Raw genomic sequence first — 12,952 nt, forward strand, 5'->3', positions numbered from 1 at the left:
AGTGAGTTCATCCCATTCACATTTATTGTTATGATAACTCTGTATTTCCCTCCATGCTATTTTCCCGCATTTCACTCCCTTATTCCCCTACCTTTCCCTCTGCACAAGTGCTCTGCTTCTGATTACCACCTTCCCCAATACACTCTTCCTTGCATGTCTCCCTTCCCCTGCTATGAGCCTCTTCTCCTTTTGCTTTCCTATAGGGCGAGGCAGATTTCGATATCCAATTGAGTGTACGTGTTATGCCCTCTTTGAGCCGTCTTTCTTTCCATTATAATAGCCTTTTCATGCCTCTTTTATGCGGGATAATTTACCCCCTTCAATCTCCTCCCTCTTCTCCCAGTGCAATTTTTTTCAGACCCTCATGGGGGGGGGGAGGAGGGTATCACCCTGGCAAAACCGTTTTATATCCATTGTCTGTATATACTCCTTCTAAGCGCTTTCATAGTAATAAAGATGTTAGGGCGACACTTAATCTTGCCACACACAAATATAGCTCAGCCTTATTGGCTTTCTTGCGTTTTCTTTCTTTTTTATGCTGCCCTTCCATCCTGTATCAGGAAAGCTTGAAAATGCTCCGTTTTGTTGAACATCCATTTCCCCCAGAAGCTCGTGCCCAGTTTTGCGGGGCAGGAGATTTTGGGCGCGATCGCTTTGCCTTCCAGTACAGCCTATGCCCAGCCCTCTGCTCTGGGACTTGGAAGCTGCTGCAACATCTGCTGGGACACAGCAAGAAACAAGCAGCGGCCGGTTCCCACGGCGGAGAGTCCGGCCCATTGTCCGCCCCTGCGGGAGCTCCCAGCGCCAGGGTGGAGGAGCAATCCGGGAGGGCCTCCGGGAGGTGGCCGCCCCTCAGCTGGGACAAACCCGGAAAGGGGGAAGCTTGGGACGGAGGGAAGGAGCCGGGGCGAGCGCGGGGGCCCAGGCCACACAGAGCGGGGCCCGGCCAGAAATCTGGGGCCACAAAGTCCGGCTCTCCCGCCCCCGCCCCCCCAGCCGCCGACTGCCCCGGGGCGAGGGGGACGCTGAAGAGCCGGTCAACCCTATTAGTGACCCCTTCCTGCCGCGGGGGGGAGGGGCCTGGACCAGGACCCCCGCGGGGGGAGGGGGCTCAGCACGGGGCTCAAGTGGCCCCAGTTTTTCCTCTGCCCAGCATACCCGAGACCCCCCGAGACCCCCCTTGGGAGAGCCGCCTGAAGGGCCAAGAGCCGGCAGGACTCGACCCATGCGCAAAGGGCTCCGCGAACTACATTTCCCAGAAAGCCGTGTAGCTCCAGGGACTCTGGCTCTGCCTGTGGCGTGACGTCATTTCCGCCGCCGCCGCCGCCGCCTGGGCTCTTGCTAGTCGCGGCCGCCAGAGCGCTGCCCCGTCCTGAACCGTGTCGGTTCCGAGCCCCTGGTCTCGGACCGGGGTGAGTAGGATCCGGGCCCAGGCACTCGCGGAGGTGGAGCTCGACGCCAGGTTTTGCTGCACCGGGTCGGGGGAGGGGTGGCTTACCTGCTGAGAACACTGCGCATGCGCAATGCGAGCCGATTCCCTTCCCCCCACTCCCACTCCGGCCTCCCGCCTTGTGAGCATGCGCCCTGGGCTCTTGAGGCTCCTGCCCTCCTCTAGTACCTGCTGTGGCTCCCCAGCGTCCTCCAAGCCCAGCGCACCCTCTCCTGAGGCCCGCGGGCTCATCGCAGCCCCGCTCTGGGGCCCGCTGGGGCTCCCGATGGCCTCGAGAAGCCCCTACGGCCCCTCCCCCCCGCCCCCATCAGGACTCCAGGCCCCGCTTGTGCACTGGGTTCCGTGAGGTGCGGGAGCCTCTGCCCCTTCCTCTCCCCGGAACCTGCGCCGGCCTGGGCTTCCTCGTGCGCCCATTTCCTGCCCCAGACTCCGCTTGGAACTGGCAGGAAGGGCCTGACCCGCCCCTAACCCTCCTGTTTCCTCCCCCACAGGACGTCCTGGTGCCCGGTGCTGACCTGCCCCTCCCCCCCCCCCCAGGAGGTCCCGGGCCGGCGCCGCCCTCCCCGGCAGAAGGAGCCCCCGCAGGAGGAGATGGCCCCCGTGTTCCTGGCGGACGGCGCCTCCCGGGTGAGGGGCCTCCCGGGGCTCCCCGTGACCCTCGGGGGAGTCAGGGTTAGGGAGCCGCACCGGGTGGGAGCCTGGGCTGGGCCTCCAGCCCTGCCCCCTGTGACTCCCTGGCCCCGCCTCGGGCCCGCGGCACAGCCCGTGAGCCCCGCAAAGGGAGCCTGGGAGACCAGGAGTCCTTTGGGTCTGGGACGTCATCCTCAGGGGGCTGCGGGGACCCCCCCCCATGTGCCAGGCAGGGCCCCCATGGAGGGTCCTCCACACACCCAGCTTCCCGCCCAAACTCCCAGCCGGCTTCCTGCGGCCCCTGTGGTCGGGCTGTGTTGTCCCCTTTTAAAGGTGGAGAAACCGAGGCTCCCAGGGATGGGCCTGCCCAGCATCTGTGCAACGGGTGTGGGGAGAGGAGGAGGGCTCGGGGGCCGGTTTGGGGGGAGGGGGAGTCCCAGGCAGGGCACAGGCCCTCAGGCAGAAGCCAGAGCTGGCCCCTAGAAGGCTGAGCCCCCACCTGCCCTTGTCTTTCTAGGCCTGCGAGAGGGGAGGGTCTCACTGGGTCACAAACAGGCTTCCCCCCCACCAGAGGGCAGGGTCTTCCACCTGCCCATCCCCCTCCTTTAGCAGCCATGGTCCTGCATCTTGTAGGGCTCTGTGACCTTTGGGGACGTGGCCGTGGACTTCTCCCGGGAGGAATGGGGGCACCTGGACCCCGCCCAGAAGGAGCTGTACCGGGAGGTGATGCTGGAGAACTACCGGAACCTGGTGGGCCTGGGTAAGGGGCTCCCCCTGAGTCCATGCCAAGGGGGCACGGGGGCCCCTGAAACTGGGAATGATTCCCAGGCTTTGAGGGGGGCCCAGATCTGCGGAATGAGGCCAGCCCAAGAGCCGGGTGCAGACCCCCCAGGTGGGGCCCACCTGTCCTGGAGGGGGGCGCCTAGGAATGGGAGGCTGGGGTCTTCTCTGACCCCATCACTTTCCCATTTCCCCTGGGCAGGACTCGCAGTTTCCAAACCCCGTGTGATTGAGCAGTTGGAGCGAGGGGAAGCGCCTTGGACGTCATGGGGAGGGGTCCCAAGCAGCTGCGGTCCAGGTGAGTGGGAGCCCCCCAGGAGCTGCTCCGCTCTTCTTTGTCCTGACCTCATTGAATGTCCCATCCACCCCATGATGTCAGTGCTCCTGGTGACAGATTATCTCTGATGAGGAAACTGAGGCAGAACGTTGGGAACTTTGGTAGGTTGACCTCTAGAAGGGGTATGAGATGGGCTTTGGATCCAGAACCTCCTGACTGTCGATGCTGCCTCCCATGGGGAAATACTTAAAGCCCAGAAGGAGAAGAACAGGTGGGAAGAGCTTCATGGGATTTTGGGAAATCAAACATCAAATGTTGATGAGTGTGTCCTTTGGGGCTGGGAGAGAGGCCCTTAGTAGGAACTGCCCTTCCTTGGGGTCACCCTATTGGCAGCCCTTCTGTTATCCGTTTCACTCTGCTCTCCCCTTAATGTATGTGCTCCCTTGAATAACGAGGTCCTGCTTACTCGGGGGACACAACCCCCCATCACTCTCCTCCAGAGAGTTATATGGTGGGCAGGGCTCGGCTGCCGGAGTTTCTCCTACGCTCAGAGTTTTCAGGCTCAAGTAGTTTCCAACTGGCAGGAAATAAAAGGGGAAGACATTCCACAGATGTGCATGGAGCAAAGTATCCAGTTTTTTTAGGAGTAGGGACCTCCCTGGAGGAGACTGGCCCCTGTCTCTCTTCTGTTGAGCAGTGGTTCTGCCTTTCAGAGGCCAGAAGACACTTGACCTTGATCTGGTCAGTGGTTCCAGGGAGACCCAGGACCCTTGTACAAAAACTGGCCTCTTACTTCAGTCAGCCAATATATTAAGTCCATTCCCTTCATCTCTGATGAAGCATCTGTGGTTTATTCCCTCTGTAGCATCTCTGATCCATTTCTTATTTGCTCCACCTCTGGCCCATTTCCCCTCTGCTCCACCTCTGGCCCATTTTGCTCCTATACCACCTCTGGTGGATTTCACCACGGCACCATATCTCTGGTCCATTTCCCCTCTCCAGTATCTCTTTATTAGCCTCCTCTGATGCCGTCCCTGCCCAGGAGCAGCCCCTCATCATCTCACATCTGGACTATTACTGGGGCTGCTGATGGGTCTGTCTCTAGTGTCCTCCCACTCTAGTCCATCCTCCTTTCAGCCGTAAAGTGATTTTCCCAAAGCTCAGGTCTTACCATGTCATACCCTCTCCAGTGACTCCCCATCACCTCCGGAATCAGGTAAGAAGTTCTTTGGCATCCAAAGCCCTTGTTTCCAGGAACAAGAGCATCCTTCTGATTCCGGGCCTTTGTTCTGGCTGCCTCCCTTGCCTGCATCACTCTCCTTCCTCATCTTACTGATTTCTCTGGCTTCCTACAACGCCTAGCTAGAATCTTTCTGTAAGGAGTCTTTCTCAATCCCTCATAACTGTAGTTCTTCTCTCTTTTTGTCTGTGCATAGTTTATGTGTTTTCTTCCCAATTAGACCATGGGCGTCATGAGGGCTGGGGATAGTTTTTGCCCCTCTTTGTATGGTTAGGACGGTTAGCAGAGTGCCTGGCACAGAGTAAGCCCTTAGTCTTCACTTTACTTGAGCCACAGGTGACTTGAATTTATCAAAGGCAGCTTAATGATCTCTTACTGTCTTTTCATTCATATTGAATATTAGCTGTGTCAGCCCCGTTTCTTCTGTTCTTCCCAGTCCATAAACAGTTGTCAGCCTCTTTTTACCCTTCTTTGTGCTTTCTCTCTTCCTCCTGTAACTAAAACCTAAGAAAACCAGATGGCTCTTTGGGTCTGGCCTGGGTGGATAGCAGCAGTTGTTCTGAAAGAGATTTGGGTATTTGAATGGGCTTCAGGTATAAAAATATTATGTGGCAACTAAAAAGCTTAGTTACGAATAGGGTACATTAAGAAGGGTAAAGCTTCCAGGAACACGGAAGTGATAATGAAGCCGAGTCACCAAGTTAAATGCCAGGCACCGTGATAAATACCATATAGGCTCACTGTCCTCTTCTCTCCTCAGAAGTCATTCAAGTTTTGTGGTCAGTTTTAAGTGATGTGGTTCAAGAATGATCTTCATGAATTTAAGAGTGTCTAGAACCTAGCAAGTAGAATAGGGAGAAGCCTGAAATCTGTGACACAGGAGAATCTGTCAGAGGAACTAGGGATGTTTATTTTTAACCTGAATAAAAGAGAACTTGAGGAGAACATAATAGCTGCCTTTAAATTATGTATTAGGGCTGTTTTTTCTTGACTTCAAAGGGTAGGACCAGGAACAGAAGTTGTAAGGAGGCAGATTTAGACTTGCTGTCACAATTAGAGCCACCCAGAATGGAAGGAACTACCCTGACAAGTAGTAGGTTCCTTCTTGGAAGTCTGCAAGCAGAGACTGGATGACTTATTTTCAGTTTGTTGTGGAAGGGACCCTTTTGTGTGTGGACTAGACTGGAAGCTGCTGAGGTTTTTTTCTACCTCCAAGCTCCACTAATCCTGCTTCCCGAGTCTGGATAGAGAAGTGATTTGTGAAACATGTGTTTTTAATCATGGTCAGTGCCGGATTTGTTTTTCATGACTAAATATATGTTACAAAGGAGAGCTTGTATTTTTAAATTGGAGTTGAAAGCTGTATGAAGAGCAAAGGCCTAATGATAGTGAGGGTAAAAACTAGAAGAGAACATTAGTGAAAAATGTAATAATATAGGTGAGCAAAAGGAAATCCAGAAACAGACATAGACAAGCTAGACATTTGGGTACTAATGTGGTGAGATAGTGGTCACGAAGACATTAGCTCATCTCTTGATTCCGACTCTTTTGGCCATGTGACCTGGGTAACTTGTTTCACCTCTCTGTGCCTCAGCCAACTCTCTAAGATCATAGTGGGCAAAGATGGTACTAGCCTGAAATAGGAGTTTTCTCACCTGGGACTTCCTTCTGCCACTGAAGTAATAGATTCAGTTCCTAGCTCTAGTCCATATTTGAAGAAACCATAAGATGCACATAACAGACATTTGCAAATTTGTAATTTACAATAATTGTTCTCCTGTTTCTTTTGTACATATGGCAATATTCGTGTTTATTGATGGTTGTCAGGTTGTTCCTTATCATTTTTTAAAGATAAAAAGACAGAACAGAAAATATTTACTTTTTTTTGGTTTTGTTTTGTTTTTCAGATTGGGAGACTAGATTTGAAAGCATGGCTTCATCTTTAAAGTTGGATCTCTCCAGGGAAAATTCCTTCCAGGAAAGAGTCAGGAGGGATGGGGCTGCTGCTTTCAGATTGAGAAAAGCCTTCAGTTTTGATGCCAGGTCAGAAAAGCAACACAACAATGAAGAGTCTCTTCAGCAAACAGAATTCATCCAGAACAAACTTCCCCACGAAGTACAAAGGCATGAATGTAATAAATATGGCAAAAACTTCAGTCTAGGACCAGTTATTTTTCCACAACAGAGCATAAGTATAGGAAGCAGTCTACATCAATGTGAAATGAATCAAAAGAGCTTTAGCCTGTATTCAGACATTAGGAATTATAACCAAATCTGTGTTAGACAAGTATTTTCTAAGTATAATGAGTTTCAGAATTCCTTTAGTTACAATTCAAACCTTACTGAGAATTGTGTGATGAATTCTACAGGGAAACCTCATGAATTTAATGAATGTAGCACTTTATTCCTGAGCTCACAGCTTACACAATTTCAAAGAATTCATTCTGGATGGGAACCTTATGAATCTAATGAATGTGGGACTGCCTTCAGCAAGAGCTCAGAGCTTTTTGAGCATCAATCAGTTCAAACTGGAGAGCAGCCCTTCAGAGTTACTGAATATGAGAAAGTCCTCTTGCCAAATACAAATCATACTGAACATCAGTTAGTTCAAGCTGGAGAGATATCTTGCAAATGTAAACAGTGTAGCAAAGCATTTTTCCTGAACTCCCAACTTGGCGTACATCAGAGGACGCACACTGGAGAGAAACGTTATAAGTGTAATGAATGCGGGAAAGTCTTCCGCCAGAAAGCAAAACTTAACATACATATAAGAATTCACACTGGAGAAAAACCTTTTGAATGCAATGAATGTGGAAAGGCCTTCCGGGAGAGCTCAGATCTTACTCTGCACCAGAGAATCCACACTGGGGAGAAACCTTATAAATGTAGTGAATGTGGGAGGGCCTTCAGGAGGAGCAAAAACCTGACTCTGCATTGGAGAATTCACACTGGAGAGAGACCTTTTGAATGCGGTGAATGTGGAAAAGCTTTCCGCCAGAGCTCAGATCTCTCCCAACACCAGAGAATCCACACTGGGGAGAAACCTTACGAATGTAAGGAGTGTGGAAATGTCTTCCGCCAGAGCTCACACCTTATTCTGCACCAGAGAATCCACACTGGAGAGAAACCCTATGAGTGTAGTGAGTGTGGGAAGGCCTTCCGCCTGGGCTCACAGCGTAACGTCCACCAGAGAATCCACACTGGAGAGAAGCCCTATGAGTGCAATGAATGTGGGAAGGCCTTCCGCAAGAGTTCATACCTTACTCAACACCAGAGGATTCACACTGGAGAAAAGCCTTACAAATGCAATGAATGTGGGAAGTCCTTCAATCGGCGTAGAAACCTCACTTTCCACCAGAGAATTCACACAGGCGAGAAACCATATGAATGTAATGAATGTGGAAAGACCTTTAGCTCAAACAGAAATCTTACTCTCCATCAGAAAATTCATACTGGGAGGACAACGTAAAAATGTATTGATTGTGAGACAGACCTCCATCACAGGTCAGACTTTATTGATGATCAAGAGAACTTAGGGTGGGCAACAACTTTAGCAGCAGAGTGAAGGTTGGAAGCTCTTCCACCAGAGCACAAAGCTTCCTAAATCTCAGTTCATGCTGGCTTGAAACTATATAAATCTCATAAATATGAGAAGCATTCCCTAGTCACAAGCCAGTGTGCCCCTTTCAGAATAGAATTTCTCATGAATGGAATGCCGGGAAGTTCTGTCTCAGAATTCGTGTTGTAGAAGATCCTTATGAATGTGAAAAGGTCGGCAGCCGAAGCCGAATCCTTATACATCCTCTGTAGGAAATTCACACTGGAGAATCGGCAAGCATTTATTACAATATGCCAGATACTGTGCTAGGAGTAGAAATACAAAACAAAACAAAACATAAAGTTCCTCCCTTCAAGGAGTGTACATTTTATTTGGGGAGACAACACATAGATAACTTTTATATTTAACAAAACAAAAAAATAAGAAAGTGAGCAACTGTGGGGAGGGGGGAATGGAAGGGGAAAGAAAGGGATGAATAGGAGTGGTGAAGGCCTCGTGAACAAAGCAGCATTTTGAGCCGAGTCCTGAAGCAGGACACAGGCCCTGAGATGAAGGGAGATATGGAGGGTGGTGGTCTAAGTATGTGGGACAGCAGCTACTGCAGTGAGTGCAAATGGGAGATGGAGCTTTATAAGAGGGAATTAGCACTTAGGCCAGTGTGTCTGGACTATGGGATATATAAAAGGTGGAATGAGTAAGAAGGCTGGAAAGGTAGGAAGAAGCCAGGTTATGTTCAGAGGAATTGATATCCTAGATGTGATAAGAATCCATTAAGAGTATTGAGCAGGGGATGGGAGGCCCGATGGGTGGGAGTGCCATGGCCAGCATTGTTCTTTAAGGAAATCATATTGATAACAGTTTGGAGGATGAATGGGACTAGGAAGGGACTTCAGGAGGGATGCCAGTCATGAGGCAATAGCAGTAGTTAGGGTGAGAGCTTGGCACTTGCTTGAACTTGATTATACTTCTTAAGATGGAGAGAAGGCTGTGTACAAGAGCTGATGTAGACTCAGGAAAGACAGGATTTGGCAACTCAACAAATATATGGAGAGTGAGAAAAAATGCCTTCTAAGATTGAATCTTAATGCCGAAAAAATTTGGTGCCCCCAGCAGTAATAGGGAGGTTTGGGGTATATGGAGTAAGTCTAGTTTCAAGTATCAAATAGGCAGTCAGTGCATGTGGTTCTAGAATTTAAGACAAATGGGGTCTGATGTGAAGCTGCTCAGAAGATAACTGAGCCCAGGGGAATTATTGAGATTATCAAGTCTGAGTATGGAGCAGACCCTCAGACTCCTTACCTTAAACCCACAGTTAGTGGGCTTGAAGTGGGTGATGGTACAATGAAGCAAACAGAACCAGTCAGAGGATTAGCAGGAAGTAGTGTCATGAAAATTTAAAGAAGCAAATTTCAAGGAGCCACTTAAGAAATATCAAAGAGTACACAGAAGTCCAAAGGGATGAAGACTCGGAAAGAGCCTTAGGATTTGACAGGTTAGAAATCATTGGTAACTTTGGAAAGAAGTTTCATTTAAATAATAAGCTACATTGCAGAAGACTTTAAAAAGAGTGAAAATAGACACAAGTGTAGATATTCTTGCCATGGAGTAAATACACAAAGTAGACGCTTTATCAAGGACTTTAGCCTCCAAGGGAAGAGCTAATCTAGGGTGACAGCAGGAGCGGTAGAATCCAGAGAGATTTTTAAGGATGAGGAAGACTGGTGTGTTTATAAGCTGCAGAATAAATAGGGAGAAACTGAGGGAGTGGTAGATCAGTCTAGGAAAAAAATGGGAGGAAAGATTGAAGGGAACCCACAGCAGTGTCTGCCTTGGCAAGGAGATTGGTTATGTCTTCAAGATTACAAAGGGAGGAGATAGTGGGAGATAATAGCAGTGAATTGTGATTTTAAATAATAGAACTCATTTGGTGAATCTTTTTAGGTTGAGACAAGGCTCTCAACTGTGGATCTTGGAGTGCCATAGTATAACTATTGTTGGGAGTAGGAGAGAAAATAGTTTAGAGGACTAGAAAGACAACCTTGGTGCTGTGAGAGCTCAGTTAAGATTAGACAAAAATTTAGTAACGATTTCAGTCAACATGATTTCTTGATGTCTTTAAGCTCTGTTGATCTGTATTTGTGTACAGACCAGAGAAAGTGGGTTATTATTGGTAGGTAAGATATGGGTACTGGGAGTTCAAGAATAATGGATTGTATAAACCTAATCAATTCACCAATGGACTGAGATATGGAAGGAAGGAAAGTGTCATCAGAGCAGGAGTTAGGGCCTGGGAAACTGGAGGGGTAGAAAGAAGAGGGTTCAGAGAGTAACACAGAGAGAGGGATGGAGCAGTAAAAGGTGGTATAAAGAAACATCAACATGCAAGAACAACCCTTATTATAGAGCAGCAGTATGACAGCAGATACCGACCAGATCTGTGGGTGACTGAGGAGCCGGGGAGCCGGTCCTTGTGTCTGAGAAGACCAGTGGACTGGCCAGGGGGTATTGAAGGGAACATCAACGTGTATTTTGAAGTTCCCTAGTGTGGGGTCCAGAGGAGAATGATCCAAGCACTGAACTCTTTAAGAAAAAAAGTAGATTAGACACCCCCAGGATATGAGCTGAATGAGAATTTGGGATAGAATAGAAGAAGGTGAGTGATGGTAAAAAGAAAGTCTGAGAGGGTTGGTACTGCCTGAGGGATAAGTGATGCAACTCCCCAGGCTGGAGGGGGCTGCAGGGGAATGTGACCCCGGTACTGGCGAGGGGTAGAGGATGGAGGAGATGTGAAATAAAAGTAAGTGCTGCCTGCAGAACAGATGGCACAGCGGGAGCGACTGCCACGTGGAGGAGGAGGAGACTGCATGGAACCCCAGATGGGAGACAGAAAGCCCTGGTGTCCTGTGACCCTAAACAAGCCATTTCATCTCCTAGTACTTGGGTTCTCATCATCAGATGGAAGAACAGGACCCCCAGGGAGGAGCAGCTGAAATGTTCAGCCCTGTGCAAATGCTATGACTGGGTACGAGTGGATGAACTTCAGGGGATGGGCATGGGGATTGGGGGGAGTTCTTTGGCAGTCAGGTTCGCTGTCACTGCTGAGTGCCTAAGACAAAGGCAAGGGCGCTCACCATAGGGGAATCGGTGCAGGCAGAATGGGTGCCAGGAAGTGTGTCGCAGAAAATTAGAAAATCAAAAGACACTCCACAACCCAGGACTTCAGCCACCTGGCATTGCTCTGTGCCAGGCACTGTGCCGAAGGGCAAAGATGTTCCCAAGGCACATACAGGGGTCCCAAAAGTCCTAGTTCGGTTCTGTGAAAAGCCTAGAAGTGCACTAGAGAGAGTGGGGAGAAAGGACATAGAGTTGGAAGAACATCAGGAGGGGCAGGGCTAGATCACAGAGTCGGGCCAGCAAGCGCTGTGCTGAGATCTGGAAATCCAAATAAAAAACCAGGTTATGATAGTCCCTGCTCTCCAGGAGCTCACCCAATGGGGACCACAACCAAATAACTAGGGACATAAAAGATACAAAGGGGGCAAATGGAAGGTAACCTAGAGAGAAGGGGGCTAGCCACGGGAGCACTGAAAGATGCCCCTGAAGATGAGATTGGGCTTGAGAATTCAAGGAAGCTACAGAGGCTGGAGAACATTACAGATGGGGGTGGAATGACGTAGAGTTGGGGGGGGGGCACTGACCCAGGCTGAGGTAGCTGCGACAGAGTGGGGAGCGGCGTGGATGGAGACTGGAAGGAGGAGAGTTCCAAGCTGTGAAGAGGTTTTTCACATTGGTTTTCAGGAAGTCCGTGAAGTTTTTAAAAGTGAAATAGGGTTTGTGTTGGGTCCAGGAGTCAGTAGAATTTATTGAGTGGGGGTGGGAGGAAATGACCAGGTTAGACCCTCAGCTCAGGGATGTCACTTTGGTTACTGAATGGAGAATGGACTGGAGCTGGAGCAAGCAGCTAACCAGGACCAGAACCAGGGTGTTGGCAGTCAGAGGGAAAAGGAGGTTCATGGGAAAGGCAGTAGGAAAAGTGTATCTTCTGGGAGAAAGGACAGTGCCCAGATAACTAGGAGGGTTTGTGTTCTTGTAGGTAATGAGGCTGTTTCGGGGAAGAGTTAATGGACATGTTGAGTTTAAGGTGTCCATGGGAGGTCCAACTGGACTTGTCCATTAGGCAGTTGGTGTTGCTAACTGATCTAGAGGTCAGGAAAGGTTGGCAGTGGATAAATCTGAGAATTGCTGCATAGTGATGGCATTGACCTCATGGGAGTTAATGTGGTCCCCGAGCTAGATGGTATAGAGAAGAAAAGGGGGCCCAGGACAGACACCCACCTTTGGGTGGTATGATGTAGACGTGAAGATCTAGCAGAGGATCAGCCAGGGCTGGGGGTGGGAAAAAAAAAAAAAACAGGAGAAAGGGGTTTCCTGAAAGCCTGTAGGGAAGAGTCTCAGGAGGAGAGAATAGCCAACAGTGCCACAGATCAAGGAAAATGGCCATTGAGAAGTGGTCCCTGATCAGGCAATTCAAGATCATTGGTGATTTGGGAGAGTGGTTTTGGTGGAATGAGAAGTTCGGAAATTTTATTGTAAGGGATGGAGAAGAGAGTAAAAGGAAAGGGAGTAAAGGTACAAATTATTGACTGAGTTTATCAACAACAAAGAGAGATACAGTTCAACAGTTACTGGGGATAAAGCAGTATAGATCGATAAGGGGATGAGAGGATCAAATGGGGGGAGACTGAGGAGATGAGGCAGAATTCTAGGCAATAGGGAATCATCCACAGGAAGAAATTAAAGGTAAGTGAAGGAAGAGGAATGATGGGGGGGGGGGGCAATCTGTTGGAGATCAATAAACATTTAATAACTATTATGTGCCAGGCACTATACTAAGCTGAGAGGATTCAAAGACAGGCAAAAGACACTCAATTAGTTCTCCTTCTCTCAATTTACCCTCCCCCCATATCACTAAGTCAAACAAAACAAAAATGTCCATTAGCCTGGCCTGAAAATATA

At 49.4% G+C, this 12,952-nt stretch overlaps 1 protein-coding gene across 2 annotated transcripts; it reads left to right on the forward strand.

The window, feature by feature from the left end:
- Positions 1-1,218: 1,218 nt before the first annotated feature.
- Positions 1,219-12,347, forward strand: LOC100915400 (zinc finger protein 883). 2 transcript variants are annotated; one of them, XM_031958619.1, is made up of 5 exons: positions 1,219-1,412; positions 1,942-2,077; positions 2,714-2,840; positions 3,063-3,158; positions 6,285-12,347. In XM_031958619.1, the coding sequence occupies exons 2-5, from the start codon at positions 2,042-2,044 to the stop codon at positions 7,844-7,846; spliced, it is 1,821 nt and encodes a 606-aa protein (XP_031814479.1). In that variant the 5' UTR covers positions 1,219-1,412; positions 1,942-2,041; the 3' UTR covers positions 7,847-12,347. The 2 variants fall into 2 exon arrangements, with proteins under 2 accessions (XP_031814479.1, XP_031814413.1); XM_031958553.1 differs by having other exon boundaries at positions 1,289-1,462.
- The last annotated feature ends 605 nt before the right edge of the window (positions 12,348-12,952 follow it).

The sequence above is a fragment of the Sarcophilus harrisii genome, chromosome 1 (genome assembly GCF_902635505.1).
Source record: "Sarcophilus harrisii chromosome 1, mSarHar1.11, whole genome shotgun sequence".
NCBI lineage: Eukaryota > Metazoa > Chordata > Mammalia > Dasyuromorphia > Dasyuridae > Sarcophilus > Sarcophilus harrisii.

Excerpts from the sequence above, each read along its gene's own strand:
- LOC100915400 (XM_031958619.1), top strand. The coding sequence starts at position 2,042 with ATGGCCCCCGTGTTCCTGGCGGACGGCGCCTCCCGG. Across the intron at positions 2,078-2,713 it reads TGGCGGACGGCGCCTCCCGG|GGCTCTGTGACCTTTGGGGA; the intron begins GTGAGGGGCCTC and ends TGCATCTTGTAG. Across the intron at positions 3,159-6,284 it reads CCCAAGCAGCTGCGGTCCAG|ATTGGGAGACTAGATTTGAA; the intron begins GTGAGTGGGAGC and ends TTTGTTTTTCAG.